General features: G+C 42.7%; 2 protein-coding genes across 4 annotated transcripts; one reads left to right on the forward strand and one right to left on the reverse strand.

Moving 5' to 3' along the window:
• Positions 1 to 184: 184 nt before the first annotated feature.
• On the reverse strand, positions 185 to 1,807 carry LOC311033362 (parvalbumin, thymic-like). The gene is made up of 4 exons (XM_084040706.1): positions 1,678 to 1,807; positions 1,434 to 1,566; positions 1,182 to 1,291; positions 185 to 309 (listed from the first exon to the last, which is right to left on the reverse strand). Exons 1-4 carry the CDS (start codon positions 1,736 to 1,738, stop codon positions 281 to 283), a joined length of 333 nt encoding a protein of 110 aa, XP_083896832.1. The 5' UTR covers positions 1,739 to 1,807; the 3' UTR covers positions 185 to 280.
• A 1,181-nt stretch (positions 1,808 to 2,988) lies between these two features.
• Positions 2,989 to 15,885, forward strand: LOC311008401 (uncharacterized protein). Of its 3 annotated transcripts, XR_014596525.1 has the most exons (7): positions 2,989 to 3,319; positions 10,566 to 10,632; positions 10,778 to 10,877; positions 12,892 to 13,558; positions 13,686 to 13,755; positions 13,836 to 13,914; positions 14,924 to 15,883. XR_014596525.1 is itself a non-coding variant. In XM_084002055.1 (5 exons), exons 1-5 carry the CDS (start codon positions 3,249 to 3,251, stop codon positions 15,288 to 15,290), a joined length of 1,008 nt encoding a protein of 335 aa, XP_083858181.1. In that variant the 5' UTR covers positions 2,999 to 3,248; the 3' UTR covers positions 15,291 to 15,885. The 3 variants fall into 3 exon arrangements, 1 of the variants encoding a protein (XP_083858181.1); XR_014596524.1 differs by lacking the exon at positions 13,836 to 13,914 and having other exon boundaries at positions 13,686 to 13,789; XM_084002055.1 differs by lacking the exons at positions 10,566 to 10,632; positions 10,778 to 10,877; positions 13,836 to 13,914 and having other exon boundaries at positions 2,999 to 3,319; positions 14,924 to 15,104; positions 15,272 to 15,885.
• Positions 15,886 to 16,533: the final 648 nt, after the last annotated feature.

A 16,533-nucleotide genomic window follows, 5' to 3' on the forward strand; every position in this document is an offset into this window, starting at 1 on the left:
GACAACACCAGGCACATGCCACAAATCTGTTCATGCCTGATAGAGTCTTGCTGGCTAAACGCTAAGAAAGAACACACTTGAACGTTTCACAGAGAAAAGTACATTTATTTGTTCACTTTTATCACAGGGAACGACATAGCAGGGAGGCTAGATCTCATGATTTAGTGACTTTATTCACATTACTTTCCCTTAAAACTACAACGTATTACTCTAAACACATAAAAAGAGGTCCGCCCTGAGATTATCACCATGCCAACAAATCATACGGGTCACGGATGTTTTATGAAGACTTGACCAGCGCAGAAAACTCTGAAAAGAAGAGAGAGAGAGAAGAAGAAGAATGTTGAAAATGTCACATTCTCAGTGGTAATGGTCATCCTCTGATTTCATTATACTGCAGCAACGGCAAACGGACTGAAGTGTGCAGCTCTGGTAGTGACACTTAGTATGAGGTGATTGTTGAGCCTGCACTTAAGCTGCCTAGCAACAAGTGACATAAAGCACAGGGATATTTTAATGCTTACATTAGCACCTCTATTTACCTGCTGGAGGTGACATTTTAAGACAGTAAACATATTTTGTGGCAAATTATCTATCATATTGAACAAGCCATATGTATAATTCAGAATAGGGCAGTTATCAGCCTAATTTTTACATATTTAATAGGACATTCCACCATCTTTCCTCCTGTTTATTTACAAAGGGTGAAAACAAACAACCTGAATAAAGCTGGCACTGAATTTGTTTCCCTTTCATTGCATCTTCATGGCCTGAATTTGTCACTGAAATGGAAATGTATTAACTATTATTTCTTGCATAATTGTATTTCTCTATATTATTATTCAGAATCAAATTGCTTCTTGCTTTACATACGTTTTTGCAGAATAATATATGAAAAACAGAGTTGAATCTAATGAAAAAAAAGTTGCTACTGTATTTCTGCTTTCAGCATAAATATGAAAAATCATGTGATCACTTCAGATTGCTCATACACTTTACTGTAAGAAGTAATAAGTAGCTTGATAAATGTATCCTATTCTTCAGTCTCAACAAAGAGTTTTATTTAAGCTAAATTTACACTTTAGAACAAAATTCCTGCAAGTTTGATAATAAAAAACAGGCCCTGATGTCTCTGGTCTCCCTGTTTGTAACACCTTTACGTTCTCCTCAGACCTACACACCTTCCCAGCCGATCTTCCCGTCTCCGTCAGAGTCTCCCTCCAGCAAGAAACCTCTGGTCTCGGCTGCAGTCAGGGGTCTGGCCCCTTTGGAGAAGTTCTGCAGGAACAGCCTGACGAACAGCAGGGAGGAAGAGTTACAGCATAGATACACACAGTAAATGCGCTGCATTTCATTGGTAAAACACAATACTACCAACTGTTTGGAGAAACACAGTTATATGGAACACTATGTGTATATCTTGAAAACTCAACTGTAGCTCATCCTGCTCTATGAAGCCACTTTTGTCCTGGTCCAGAATCGTGAAGACCCTCTCGATCTCTGTTGGAGTTTTCTTGGATAATCCCACTGTTTTAAAAAACATCTTGGGGCTAAATGAGTCCTTCGCTGAAAGAAAAAGCACAGATTGATTCCATCCAGTCCCATTCAAATCACCACACTTTCATGAAACTAAACGGAAATGCAGAAACGAAGGCCTTAGGATGCTCGTCTCCTCACCTTTACAGGCATTGATAGCCGAAGTGATGTCCGAGGCCGCCAGAAAGTCGGTGATAGCCATGATGGTGGTGGAGACTGTTGTGGTGGAAGTTGAGGTCTGGTGCAATATGTGACAGTGAATAAGCGTCACTCCCCCCCCTGATGTCAGAAACCACCAGTGTCCTTCTGTCCCCTGTCACCTGCAGCTGACCACTTACAGCAGTGTGTGTGTGTGTGTGTGTGTGTGTGTGTGTGTGTGTGTGTGTGTGTGTGTGTGTGTGTGTGTGTGTGTGTTTAAGAGAGAGAGTGAAAGAGAGGCTTAAAGCCATTGTGTCATTGTACAACTGTGTCTTCCAGAAGGGTTTCTCCAGGGGTCAGAGGTCACATAGGGGTTTTAAATCCACCTGAACAGAGCCCGGTCGGTGAGGTTATATTTGGTGCATCCGGAGGAAACCTGGGTGGCTTGCATTTCCTCTCCGCCCGTGTTTGCCAGCCACAGTCGCTGCCTGCTGGTGTACATCGCTGGCAGCCTTTCCTCAGGCTGTAAACATCCTGTTATTATGGCCTCTGTCACTTTCAGGCTGCGCTCCATGGAGCTGTCCTCCCTCACAGTCTCCTTGTTCCCACGTGCTGCATTTAGCAAACAAGCTCTGGTCTCAGATGAGATGGGTATTCATTGGAAAAGATGTGAAACGCGCTAAAGAAATTTGAGGAACTCACACACGGCGGCTCAATCAGTGTGAGTCAATCAAGTCAAAATTTGATGTAAAGTTTTTCAAGTTTACGACATTTCAGCAAGGGTCCGATGTGTCAGCCATGTCTCCTCCTTTTTTTCAATATGACCATCAGGGGACCCCAGTTTCAGTTTCCAGTGGCAAGGCAGAGCCATGTTTATTTATATATATATATTTTTTAATTTTGTGATCACAGGGTTTCATGTTCACAAAAATAAAACGGCATGGGAGGGAAACCAAGTGAGGAATTCCCACAAACATACAGGAAATAGAGAGCGATAGCTGGCAAAGTGACTTTTGTTCTTGCCAAACACAAATCCTCCCCACAGTCTCCTCCTTTTGTGTAACTGAAATGCGCGCCATGTGACTTTTCCCACTTGCTGATGCCGTAAAAAGACGTTTTCCATGTCTTTATAGCTCCCATGTGTGAAGGACTGCTGGGCCGTGCAGCAACTGCGTCACGCCGGCCTGAACAGGCAGCACGTGTTGGCCCGAGGCCCGGCAAGAGTGACGTGAGCCCGGTTTCCTCAGGATGGACTACAGTGAGGCCCGCGGCAACCAGAGGGGCAGAGAGGACGACAAAAACATCCTCTGCTCTCCCCCACGTACCTGCCCCCTTCGGCCTTGTCCCTTTCCACGCTCCGAGATGCTTGTTTTCAGGAAGACCAGGCTTCCTGCATGATGGAGCTGTGGAGGAGAGGAGGAAGAGGGGGATGGGACAGACAGAGTTTTGGGGGAGTTTACACCTGAGAAAAGTCTTGTCCTGTCTGAGCGAAGCAGACGAGACTAATGCACTACTGGCCTTGAGTTGAGGATAATAAATGCATTTTATGTTGAACTGGAATTTTGTACTTTTACATGCCCGACATGCAAGAAGGCCTGGTTTGTTCTTCTATTGGTGGACAGTCAGGACGAGGAAAACAGCCGAGGTAAGTATGACAAGAACAGGATGCGTTTTCAACAAGTGAAAGAACCAGAAAGTATGGGATGCATTCTTGTTTTGCAGGGAATTGGTTCGTATGAGTTGTAGTCTGTGTATCTATAGATCTTTAAAAAAAAGAAAAAGTATTTAAAAGGGACAGAATTAATATGAACACAATGGTTCAACTGTACCAGAGTCAGCCTTTCAGACTCATGTTCATCTGTAGTTCCTGGCAGGTTGATGTTAAAAGCCAAACAGACAAGCAGACAGCTGCTAGAAAGCTTATCAACCATAAGATGTTGCCCAAGGACACTTTGGCAGGATGCATCAGATACTGGCTATGGGGATTTACTGATGTGAGATTTGACTAAGAGGGTGGATCCCCCCCTGTATGAACATCATTGTATCGTTATTAATCATTTATTATATTATTTATCATTCAGTTAGAGCTAAAATAGATTCTTGAACAGCAAAACGAGACATTCACTGCACAAAACAGACTGTGGTGTTTTTTCATTCTCTCTTTATTCACCAGCATCTTTTCCTTGTTGTCCTTCCTCCTCTCTCTACCACGATTCAGCTGACTTTTATTCAACAGATGTAATGAACGTGGCTCGTGTAGTCCAGTGGGTTGTTAGGGGAGAATTGGGTAAACACAGATGTCATGAAGGAATCAGGAATATCGTGAAGGAACTCCTAAACTGGTTTCAAATACTCTAAATGCAGCTCTAGATAACGTTTGGGCCCCCAAAAAAACATTTATTATCATTGATCATGAATTCATCTTACATTTCCTGCATGATTGTTCATATTTTACTGTGATTTATTCATATACACGTCTAGTCTGTCCGTCACCGATAATGAAATAAATGTTTGCAAAGTCTGAAAAGTGCAATGCTAAGCTATGAAGTATATTGTTGCAAGTGTTGTGGGAGAAACAGGAGAAATGGGATGGGGAAATTTGGATTTTGGATTTTTTGGATGGTGTTGTGGTTGTTGATGTATCAGGACAGGTTCACTGTCCCTCTTGCTCCCTCTTGCTCATCCATACAGGCCTGAGGAAAGAGGCTGCTCCTCCGTTTTCCTGGGCTCAGTTACTGCCTCTTCTATTTCTATCTGACCAGCTGCGGTGTGGGAATGCCAGTGACGCTTTAAATTCAGCCACGTCCAACACAAACTTTAAGCTCCACCCTCTCACTTACAGTTTCGTCTCACTCAAATCTGTGTCGTTGTCCGAGGCATTCGGTGCGTCAGCGTCTCCTCATTACACTGTTTTGACATCAATCACTGAAGACTGGATGAGTGAGAGGTTGCATCTCTGCATGCATCTATTTGGAGTATTGCATTTATTTAGTGTACTGTACTGTACCCGAAGTCAATGCATGTGTCAACAGTGTGTGTTGTTGACTTTTTGCCTTATATTTTCATATTTCTCTATGCTCCAGTGTCTGGAGTCACTTCAATATAATACACTGTTGCCCATAAAGTTGGAAGGTTTTGTTTTCAGACACAATCCTCTGTTTATTCCTATTTAAATGCATCAGTAATCACGTTTAACAAGGTGTATTGATTATGTCACAATTATCCTGGTGTAATTAATTCATGCAGAACATTTATTTGGTGATATAAAAGACAAGACATTTGCAAATGATTCCAACTTTATGGGCGACCCTGTATATAATCTTCTGGCTTCAACTACAAGTAAAGGTAAAAAACAACAAAAAAACTTGTCCTTTCAGTTGATTGACAAATTAAATGTGGTCACAATGAAAAGGCCAATAAGAATGTGGCATCTAGACCATTCCAATGTGAGTTCAACCAATCACGATCCAATCAGATGAGATCCAAAGCTTTCTCAGTCTGGAGTTAAAAGACATTTAATTCAATGTGAATTTGAAAAGACTGCTGATTCAGGGGAAAAACAGCAAAGCTCTTACCTTCCCTCTCCAAAACAAAATATCATAAAAAACACATTTAACATGTCACTAAAAGGTAGGCTCTGGGGCGACCCTGACTCATTACATATTGAATTAAATGTAGTTGCTGCTGTGCGACTGCATCAGACCCCGATGAATACCAGCCAACTTAGGCTACAAGCGATAGGATCCGTGTGCTGGGACGAGAGGGGGGTGACGGGGCTGACGGGTTTGGGAGGGGGAGTGAGGGACTCCCTTGGGTGAGAGTAGGGGAGGCTGCAGCAAAGTGAGTCGTGTCAGGAAGAGATGCTTAATCTGGTTTATAGGCATGGATGTACGGGACACAGAAGCTAAGAACTTCCCTTAGACATATTATCTCCATGGGATCTACACGCCCAAACAAGTCTCCGTTTAAAAGTGAAGATTTAACATGAAAGTGTCCTCTTTCCTGTTCCTATAGTGTGAGGTAGTGTGATATACCCCTGGGCAGCACCTGATTCCCAAATAAAGATATATTCCAATGTCGCAGGCCTCTGTAAACCTCATCACATTTAAGATTAGCCGCTGAAACGGATCTGCTCTTATCTGCTCCGGCTTGAGTGTGTGTGTAAATGAGAGCTCTGTCAACGAGCGCTCAAACTCAGCTCCTCCATAAACACTTTAAACCACTCAAGGGGTCCCACAGCTGTCCCCGGGCCTGCGCATGCTCAAGCATGTGTGCCTATGTGAGCGCGTGAGGTCAGAGGTCAGCAGTCCCGACATTTCAAGCCAGTTCCTCCTCACTTGTGTGTGTGTGTGTCTCAACTGTGTGTTGACTTTACGTTATTGCTGAAATATCAGTTTGCCGTGCTTAGCTGCTCCCTACAAAGCTGCAGTCACTCTTTAACCTTTCAAAGTGCAGAAGCAGAAACGGGCCCACATGAAGTGACTGATATCTGGGTTTAGTGTTGACAACTGTCGTCTTTCTGCTCTTCTTCAGCGACACAACTCGTGTTACACGTAAAAGCAAAACATGCAAAGGAAAATGAAATAACTTTCACTTTGATGAAGGGGCATCATTTAAAAAAAAACATTGCTATCGCTTTCTTTTTCTTAACGAGGTTCAGTTCATGTGCGTGCCTGAAAAGTTCTGACCCTGCAGCACTACTGCTGCCGTCTAGTGGTACAACACTGCAATGACGTGCTGCAGAAAAGGTTTTAACTAACTGGTACATTTCTGCCATTGTGTCATAATAATGGATTAAAAATAATTAATCAATACAGAGAGATTGCACAAAAGAAAACAACTAATTTGTACAATACATGCTTAAAAAACGCTTTCCAGTCAACGTAGTTGCAGCTTTCGGTGCAAGCATTTATTTAGAAATTCTGAAGTTTTTATGAAACCTAAATAACACCATATATATATTGAGTATATAGAAATAGTTTACCATATGAACATACATTCTTTTCTGCATTTGAACATCAGATGTCTGAGTGTCTTTAATAAACAAAATGTTTTGTCTTTTCCACACACATCTTTGGCATTTGTTCTATCGGTGCACTTTTTTTTAAATTTACATGAAGTAAATTGTAAGTCAGCACTTTCATTTTATATCTTTCAGGGTCTTGTTCCGCCATGTCAGACACACTTTGAGTCAGCAAGATATTTATTCCTTCCTCTGTCATGATATGGATTGTATTTGGTGAATGGCGGAGTAATAAACGACCCTCAGTAATCCATGCTCTTATAGCACCAGGAGATGAACACTGATCAGTTTACCATTCAAACCCTCCCACCAACAGAGATCCACCCACCCTCCTCGCTGACCCTCCCCCTCCTGTCTCTCTACACCTCGTCATGCAAACACACACCCAACCCCCCCCTCTCTCTCTCTTTACACTCGCACACACTCACACTTCTCCCAACATGGCAGTGCCCTTGGCAGCAGTGGCACTAGTTCAGGCAGGCAGAGCTCCGTGGGCCCGGACCGAGGAAGAGCAGGTGTCCCGCTGTCAACAGAGGCTCATAAATACTCCGCCAGCGATCTCAGATGGATTACACATTTATGTCATCATATTAAAGACTCAGCAAACACGTTTAAGACCTGACAATCTCCCGCCTAAGAGAAAAGTCATTGAGAAATTACTTTTTTATTGGACGTTGTGCTGATTTGTGACAAATCAGTCATGATGCAGAGCTGCACGCTTGCATGCCTTTACATTTTGCTAAAAATGCTGCTGCTGCAAAAAAAAAAGTCCCCCCGCCTTTCTTTACATGCTTACCAGAGAGGGCATTACACTTTTATTACTTTTGACACCTTGAAAAAATATGTACACAACAGTGACATGTTTACCACTCTGTATGTTGTTATTTTAGTGTCACGTTTCCCTCCCTCGCGGCCCCCTCCCCCCTGGAGCTGTGAGACCCCGCTGTGTCCAAATAAAGGCTGCAAACAGCACTCCCAGCGTTCTGACTGGATGTTTCACTTTCCCATGTCCCCCCCCCCCCCCCCACGGCGAGCCGCAGTGCCCCGCTCCGTTGGCGGCAGACAGTGACTTCAGCTCCATGTGTTCCTCCTCGGGCCTCGAGCACCGGTGGTGTGTCGCACATGCTCAGAATAAGCCCCAAAGGTCTCCAATTACCCCTCCTCTCACGGATTGTTTGGTGTCACTCGCTCGCTGGATACGAGGATTCTGCGCCTGCGGTGTAAAAGGATAGTTCTACAGTTGTCTTGTTGTGTAGGCTACGGTTCATGTCGCAACCCGGTGGGAGCACGATCGAGTAGGACCAAACCAATTAAGTCCAGATTCAAACTGAGGTGTTGCCTCGGTGCTTGGGCTTGTTCTCACCCCTCTTTAGCACAACACACACATTCTTTATCGGCATTCACCTGTTGATGCCCCCGGGGTCAGGTTTCCCTGTATGCTGCAGGGAATTGTGGGATATGAGATACCTCTCGGTAGGCATGATGTGAGAGTTGGCCAGCTGGAAAGCACACCAGCCTGCTTTCAGCACACTTCTGGCTAAAGGATCAGATCCATCAGTGGATAAATAATATTCCCCTTGACCAAATCAACTACAGTGGATAACGACATACAAATGTCGGGCTTCCTTAGCTGCCACCCAGACAGTCGGAAGGCCTGAAACCAAAGAGGTGTCACTCAATCATCTGACATTTGAATACAGAAGTTGTCGAGATATCGGATTATGAGAAACTGAGGCAGCACCCATCAATCATCCCTCCGACGTGAAAATAGAATGTGCCGGAACAAGCTCACATTGAGAAGGCGTTCACGGCCTCACACGTACTGCTAAGTCCGGTGAAAAAAGCGTCGACTGTACTGAAACGCTGTACTGTAAGCAGTCCGGTTGCACCGGCTGACCTGATATGCGTCCACTGGCTCAGGTCGCCGGGTCGAAGGACGACTGGAAGGGGAGAGTGGCCAAAACCATGAGAGCAAGGATAGAAAGGGAAGGAGAAGAGGACAGAAACACCTGCCCAAGCACCCTTCTTTTCCCTCGTTCATCTCCCCTCGCTTGGGAACCGGAGGTGGACTGACTGTGACCTTGTCGCCTCCTGGGAACAACATCCTGATGCTGTCTGGGTGTGAGAATAGCAGAACTCCAGCATCAGTGATTTTGTTGCCAAGGGGAGGATTAATAGCAGCAGGAATGTCCTTCTGTAAATGTGGCTGCTGGGAAGTCACATGATCATGATGATGATGATGATGATGATGATGATGATGATGATGATGATGGTGGTGGTGGTGATGAAGATCGTGGTGATGATGATGATGATGATGATGATGATGATGGTGGTGGTGATGAATACAACTGTACAACTGACAGCAGCAGCAGACTTACAGGAGCATATAAAGCAGGGATAGTAGTAGTAGTAGTAGTAGTAGTAGTTGTTGTAGTAGTAGTAGTTGTTGTAGTAGTAGTAATAGTAGTAGAAGTAGTATAACAGTAGTAATGATGTAGCAGTAGCAGTTATATTTCTGTTTCTCTCAGTAAAATTTGTAAAGGTGGCATCAAGGTAGTAATTCAATGTGTACATAGCCAAGTATTTTAGTATTATGTTATTATTTGACACTTCTGTTATTATGTCACACTGGCCTTTTATACATATTAGCCACATTTATAAGTTAAGCCTGATATGACCAAAACTGCTTGCTGTATTGCTTTAAAGCTCTAGAGGGAGACAAAGCTCACTGTTGGTGAGACTATGCACCAGAAACCCAACATTTAGCTGATAAAACCATTGGAAACCACGAAATCTTGTTCCAGAAATGTTTTGTCTTACCTCTATGGAAGTGCATTTTTAATATGATCATTTGTATGCAATTTATTGCAAAATGCTACATCAAAAATGCAAATGATCAATTTGAATTATCATTTTTAACTCAAGTCAGTTCTAAATTAAAGATGAAATCAAACCAAGGCGGGAAGAAATGACTGGAAAAAAAAACACACACATTATAATATCTCACTCTGGTGTAAAAACTAAGCAGAATCAATCTGATTTGAACAACCATTCAAATCCAAAGAAGAACTGAATTGCAGTGACAGCTTGATGAAATAAATAATAATTATAATAATAATAATAATAATAATAATAATAATAATAATAATAATAATAATAATAATAATAATAATAATAATTAATAAGATTTATATAGCACTATCTCAAAGACACTTACTGTATAAAATAATAAACAAATAATATCACCATATCATGTGTCTGGTCAAAACAGCTTTGAATGAGCTCATCTGTCTATTCTGAATAATTTAGTTCAAAATAGTTTCAGACAAAAATGGACAGTTTATACTCTTATGGAGTATGTGAAGGAGCTTCAATGGTGATGTAGAGGAGTTTCACAACACTGTGTTATTATTATTAAGTGGTGATTAGTAGCCAAATCAGCCCTCACTTTATAAATGCATGAAAGAGGTCTTGATGACGAGAACCAGATCTCCATACAAGACAGCCGTGTTAATGGCAAAGAATTCACCATAAAAGCAGAAGAATGTGAGTTCACAACCTCGAATCCATGAAGCCATTTCCGCAACAGTAAAACAGTTTGTCACTTTTACTGATTTAATCACACTGGTGATTAAATATGTGTAAATGGCTCTCTCTCTCATTCAGGCAGTTGTGTTACATTAGACCAGATACATTATTGATCTCCCATCATGCAGTCTGCTGCTGCAGAAAGGCCAGTGTGCTGTATATGTGAGCGCTTTGTCCTTTCTCTGTCCTCACATCCTTCCTCTTCATCGCCCCTTCACTTCTTTCGTCTGACCCCCCCCTCCTTTTCTGTGCATCCCTCTCTCTCTGCCCATATGTTTAGCTTCTCTCTTGCGGCGTCTGCCCTGCTGTAAAAACCCAGGGAATGAGTGGGGCTCGCACAATGCAAGGTAGGGGAAAGCTGCTGTCATACGTGCTCGGATATGCAGTAGAGATTAAATGTGTTGCAACACGTTCTGCAGCGTCATGATGCAGCAGGATTTCAAAGCAACGATTATCGGCCGATAGCCATGTTCCTCTCTTTCCTTTCCACAGAGTTAAGATACTTCAGGGATGGAGCTACTTTGGTGATTTCATTGGATGGTTTGAATTGGCTTTCTAAAAGGAGATGCAGTGACAAAGGAATCAAGAAAAGGTATAATTTACGTTATTTGTGGAGGCTTTGAATATTTGGTGGGGACTCTTTGGTGTGTTTTTGTGTACTGGCAGTTTGGAAGATATTGTAATCTGTTTTTCCACTGAGCCCATCCACCTGTAACACAGTGAGGTGTTAATTTACCCGAAACAGGGCAGATTACAGGCTTCACGGCCTAGAGCATGAGTGTGTGTGTGTGTGTGTGTGAGAACATATAGTAGTGTGTGTGTGTGTTTGTGTCCTTTTACATCCTTTACGTCACAGCTGCTGTGAGTCAGCTCCTCTCTTCCTTTCCTGAGTCACTCATCAAGCGGTTGCTTGGTTACTACAGAGTGGTGAAAGTTTCCTATTGCGTCTTTGTCTCCGCGGATGGATGGGCCCCGATATTTATTCAAGCTCAGGAGCGAGTGGTCCAATACTGTATGTGTTTGTGTGTGAGCACTGTTTCATCCGACGGACAAAGGCTGATGAGTCAGTTTGAGTATGCCCTGTTGTCACTCAAGGACTGGATAGAAAATAAAGAGAACGGAGACATTGCAATGGAATTGTTTTTGTCTGTAAGAGGAGCCTGCATGTTAGTTTTTAAGTGCCAGTCAATGTACACCAATCACAACAAGTACCAGGCAATTAGCAGTCACTCTAAACATGTAGTTTACTGTCAGTGTTGGGCATAATCCTCAAATTCCTACTTCTGCAGGTGCCATTTAAAACAGGTAGCCTATGTCTCTCTTATATTGATAACCACTCCTCAGATGTAACTTACTGTAACTTGCAACTAAGCAATCTAAAGCCAAACCAAATAAGTCTTCTACAGCAGATACAGCCAGTGTAAGTGTGGGACTCAGAGAAGACAGAACAGTAATATCAAATCACATGTATGTCCGTTATTCACCTCTCGTTTAGCTCTGTTTTGTGAAAAGTGTGACTTCTTTAGAAATATCGATGTATGCTGCATACGCAAAGTACTTCTTTCACAGCATTTGGCAGTTGTAGTATATGTGGTATTTTGGTTATTTTCCCCGCCCACATTCCATGAACCCGCCCCACTCTGCCTCTGATTGGCTCGTTCTGGCCACCTCCTCCGCAGAATTTGTCATGTCATCTGTGGCCGTGGCTGGAAGTGAAAACCCCGTCCAATCAAAAAAGTCGGGCCGGAGAAAATAATTGGACGGCCTGCTTGTCTGTCAATGCTTACTTCCTGATTGTGCGCTCTCTACCGATCTCAAGCACTCTATTGGCGTTCTGGGGGAGCGGCTTTGAACAGAGGTCTAAATGAAGGGGGCGGGTCTGCGACGATGCCTTCAAAGTCAAATTCTCTGTGGTTTTTCCAAATGTCCTACTCTGCCTTTAACCTCTATATTGATATGGTACACTGATTAACAAAAACATATAAAAATGGCACCTCTGATGTAGACCAATTCCTGAGGGAAATATCGGGGTATTTAGCTGCTAAACTTTCAGAGTGTGCTGTTTTGGTCATAAGCAGGTAGTAATCGATGCGCTTTTAGGGAATTTTTTCATTGAAAGCGGTTGCTGCAGCTAAAAATTACGCAATCAGAGCACTGCCACGTTGTTTTCACATTGTCATTTGCATAGTAGCCACATTATATTTAGAATATTGCTTCAGTCCCACCTTAAAGGATCATGCTGGTGCAATATGACTTTGGTGTAGTTTTGGCCTCATTGGGTTTGCTAATGTTGCACTCACCAGAAGTAATGGAATCGGTCTGAGATCTCAAGCAATCAACTTAATATCACAGCAGACAGTTTGACTTGTCATAGTAGGAAAAGCACTGGTATTACTAACGACGCTTACAACTGCTCTGTTCTATTCAAATTAGCTAAATTGAGTACTTTGATCAATGCCTAATACCAGTAGGAACAAGGGCCACTAGCCTACTAAAATAAGAATTGGGATTATTTGTTAGGATTCAAAACATTCAGTGATGACCAGAACCAGTGTAAATAGCCTACAATACAAGTCTCAATGAATCATTGTGCATCATCCTTACAGGAATGAAGAGCTTCGGGCGTTGATATCCTCAGGTCCGACGATCGAGGCCGACGAAGAGCCGCGGACGATCACCTGCATCGTTGACCAAACCGGAAGTGCAGCCCCTCGGTTACGCAGGAACAGCGACGGCAGAACGAGCACGGTAACGGGGGCGTCGGCCGTCTCTACCTCCCCTCGACATCGTTGTCTTCCTGTGGAACATCGCTCAACACTCACTCCCTTCGCTTCTTTTGTCTCAGAGCGTCCAAAGGAGGCCCCGTGGACAAAACTCATTTTAAATATGCAAGACATTTTTAGTTTGATCAGAACAAATTCAAACATTGTGACCCAGCCGGGCATTGTTGACAACAGGTTTATCATCGTCTGTGACGAGGACATACCATTACAACGCTTTGGTGACACTTTCTACACGGAGGATTGCAGGACGTCCACGGGGGATTCTGCTTGGCATAGCAATGTGTTCAGTGATTTAGAAAACTACACTGCCCACGGTCCCAACACCAGCAACTCTAACGGGAATCAACGTGACCTGGTGATCAGAGACAATTTTAATGACCTTAAAAGTCAAATCCACAGCGATCCAGGAGGGTTGCCCTTAAGCAACACAAATGTAAAAAAGAGGAGTGTGTCCTTTGACGATGATGTCATGGTCTACATGTTTGATCGGGTACTGTTCTCCTGTTTGTCTTGAATTTCTAAATACTTAGTGACCACTCTTAATCCAAACAAAGGCTTTAGCACTTCTTTTGGTTCCTGTTTTGTTTCCACTGACTATCCACTGTTACTATTTGTAGGAGAGTCCCACCATGGAGCTGCACTCTGAGGCCTCCGCGTCTCTGCCAGATGTCACGTTAGAAGATGGTGGTACTATTTTAAAGGGCGATCAGTGATTTTGCATGTAGGGTACTTCCATTTTGCTTTGATTCCTCCCTCCTTGATTTAAGTTTCTCACTGCCAAGGCGTCAAATAATGGAGTTTAGTCATCGCCCCTTGGCGTCTGAGACTGCTCTTCGTGTCCTAAAAGTAAACAACATTGTCACATCAGTAGGTAGTAACATGAATCGTTTGTGTAGTAGTCACGTAACTCGTACGTCACTTGCCATTCACATGAGACATTATCAACATCAAGTGTCTTTACCTAAACCTAACTAAGTGGTTTTGGTGCATAAACCGAACTTCCGGTGACGACGGAAGGATATTTGAAAAGACGTAATGCATGTAATGAGCATATAAAGAGGCTACAGCATGCCATTTCCGGCGATCCCCCTGGGACCTTATTTCGGAAACAATATGGTAGTCAATGGTGAAAGACTATTTCTTTGATCTCGTTTGTACCATGAATTAGACATATGATGTTTGTTAAATTTAAATGATGAATTTGCAAGTCAAGGAAGGTAGGTTTGCAGGTAGTATCATTAGTTGTTTTTTTGCCAAACCACTTAGTAAACTACATCCCTCATCACGAGAAGTGCACTAGCCTTTACCTCGGCTTGCTAGCTAGCTAGCTAACTTAGCTATGTTCATGTGTTTCATCCAGCAATTCTTTTTCTCAATGTCACAGTCTTATACTTCAATGACAATATGTGACTTTCTAATTTATCATTTAAATTGTCAAACCTCATATGTGTCATTCATACCACAATTAAAACAGAGATTTATATTCTTCCAAAAAATAAGACCGCATGGTGGTCCGGTATCTAGAGCATCGTAGGTTGAAGTTTTGGAGCACTGACCATGCATTATTTGGCGCATTGAAGTGAAAATGCGTTTTTGATGACAGCCCATCTCTTGCTGAGAATTTTATATATATACGGTATATATGTTAATGTTTTGATACAAACATGGCCTACAATGTGGCAATTTTTTTATTTGCATATGTCACTAAGTACTTCAGGCTGAAAGGCCTCTGACAGTGTAACAACATCAGGGCGGGACACTACAAGAATGACACAAGACAAACTAGCATGCTGGTAAATCCTGCTTATCCCAGATGCTGCAGGCTATTGGCACTAATTGTGTGTTTTGCCTGCAGGCTTGGAGTGGGAAGACGACTTCTCGGCTTTGGAGAAGAACTGCCATTTTCAGTGCGTTGGAAACTCTCAGCAACACACCCTTTCCCTGTCGCCATGGAGCAGCGCTGCTCTGTCCCGGCGTCTCTATCTGCCCCAAACCTGCCTGTTCCTCACCCATGTCACCGATTCAGACCTTGACCTGTGAGATAAATAGTTATTTACACACACACATATTGAGTTGAAGGTGCTGATTTTATGTGACACGGTGGTCGAGCGCAGCCTTTCTATCGAGTCGCCTGCTGCCAGCCAAAAGGCCACCTCACTGTCACCATGGCCTAGTGTGACATCCACACTTGTTTTTCTTTCAGCCAGCCAGCCTTGGACTAATGGAAAAACTGACTAATCGCCCAGATCTCATCCTCATGTCCCCACCTCCCCCCTTTTATGATGAGTCAGGGATTTTAATGGGTTTTTCTTCTCTCTCCCTCTCTTTGCTCCTAATGGATTCAAAGCACCTGCCGTTCATGACATCATGGCCACGTAGGACCGTATGACAACGCATTCAGCTTTCCCAGTTGTTTGTACGACAAGATCACTGGCTATGTTGTGTGGCATAACAGTGCTGGTTCTGGTTCAGGTTGTGTCCTGCTATGAATTGAAACATACATGTTGCTATTTCATGTCAATTTCATTGAATAAAAGTTAATATTGGAGTACAAGGACTATATATATGTTGTTTATTGTTTTGCTCAAACAGAGTGTGCTTGTTAGAGGACCTGTTTGCTTGCCTCATTACTGAAGTGTATTCAGCTCAGAATTTATCAGCGGCTGTAACTGAATAAACAGTGTAAGCCTTAGGGCCAATGGAGCCAGAAACTGAACAAACTCAAAGTAATAGATAATGTTTCCACAGAGCCAGCATCAACGAGGTTTGGTTGATTAGATACAGTGTACCTGAGGAGCATAGTGAACCAGGCAGGACCAGTCTTGGTGTTCACACACACACACACACACACACACACACACACACACACACACACACACACACACACACACATACACACACACACACACACTGACACACATACACACACACACACACACACACACACACGCAAGCCGTTCAAGGACACCAAAAGCTAAAAGTGTTTGGCTCTAGAAGCTGAGAGCGTCACACCTGTACATTATTATTGTTGTCACACGTGTGTGATTATTGTTGTTGATTGACTTGATTCATACATTTGGTGTTTTTGCCCAATTTTTAACTGCAGGCAACCATGAAGTTTGTTTTTATTATTGCTTATATGTTTTCTGTTTTACTTTTTTTTTTTTTTTTTTTACAAATTTGCCATTACAGGTACTTTAAGTGGCCTTTTAGCCACTTGGCCTAAAAGTTGAGTTGTAGTAAAATTAAAGCATCTGAATGTTTTTAGCAATACTCTTTATTTTGGCAGAACCTGAACAAACAAAAATAATAATTCATCAACATTTTCGCCAAATTAATTAATCAAATATTAAACCTATTGTTGCTTCATGGTTGCTATTTTTCATGTTACGTGGCGCTTGCTAGCTGCTAGCAGCTAATTGTAGCTTCTCCTCAGAAGCTAAATTAAATTTTGAGCGTTTTTAG

The sequence above is a fragment of the Eutrigla gurnardus genome (assembly GCF_963514095.1).
Source record: "Eutrigla gurnardus genome assembly, chromosome: 22".
Taxonomy (NCBI): domain Eukaryota; kingdom Metazoa; phylum Chordata; class Actinopteri; order Perciformes; family Triglidae; genus Eutrigla; species Eutrigla gurnardus.

Excerpts from the sequence above, each read along its gene's own strand:
- LOC311033362 (XM_084040706.1), bottom strand. The coding sequence starts at position 1,738 with ATGGCTATCACCGACTTTCTGGCGGCCTCGGACATCACTTCGGCTATC. Across the intron at positions 1,292-1,433 it reads ATAGAGCAGGATGAGCTACA|GCTGTTCCTGCAGAACTTCT; the intron begins GTTGAGTTTTCA and ends GCTGTTCGTCAG. Across the intron at positions 310-1,181 it reads CGGGAAGATCGGCTGGGAAG|AGTTTTCTGCGCTGGTCAAG; the intron begins GTGTGTAGGTCT and ends TCTTCTTTTCAG.
- LOC311008401 (XM_084002055.1), top strand. The coding sequence starts at position 3,249 with ATGCCCGACATGCAAGAAGGCCTGGTTTGTTCTTCTATTGGTGGACAG. Across the intron at positions 3,320-12,891 it reads GGACGAGGAAAACAGCCGAG|GAATGAAGAGCTTCGGGCGT; the intron begins GTAAGTATGACA and ends TCATCCTTACAG. Across the intron at positions 13,756-14,923 it reads TGTCACGTTAGAAGATGGTG|GCTTGGAGTGGGAAGACGAC; the intron begins GTACTATTTTAA and ends TTTTGCCTGCAG.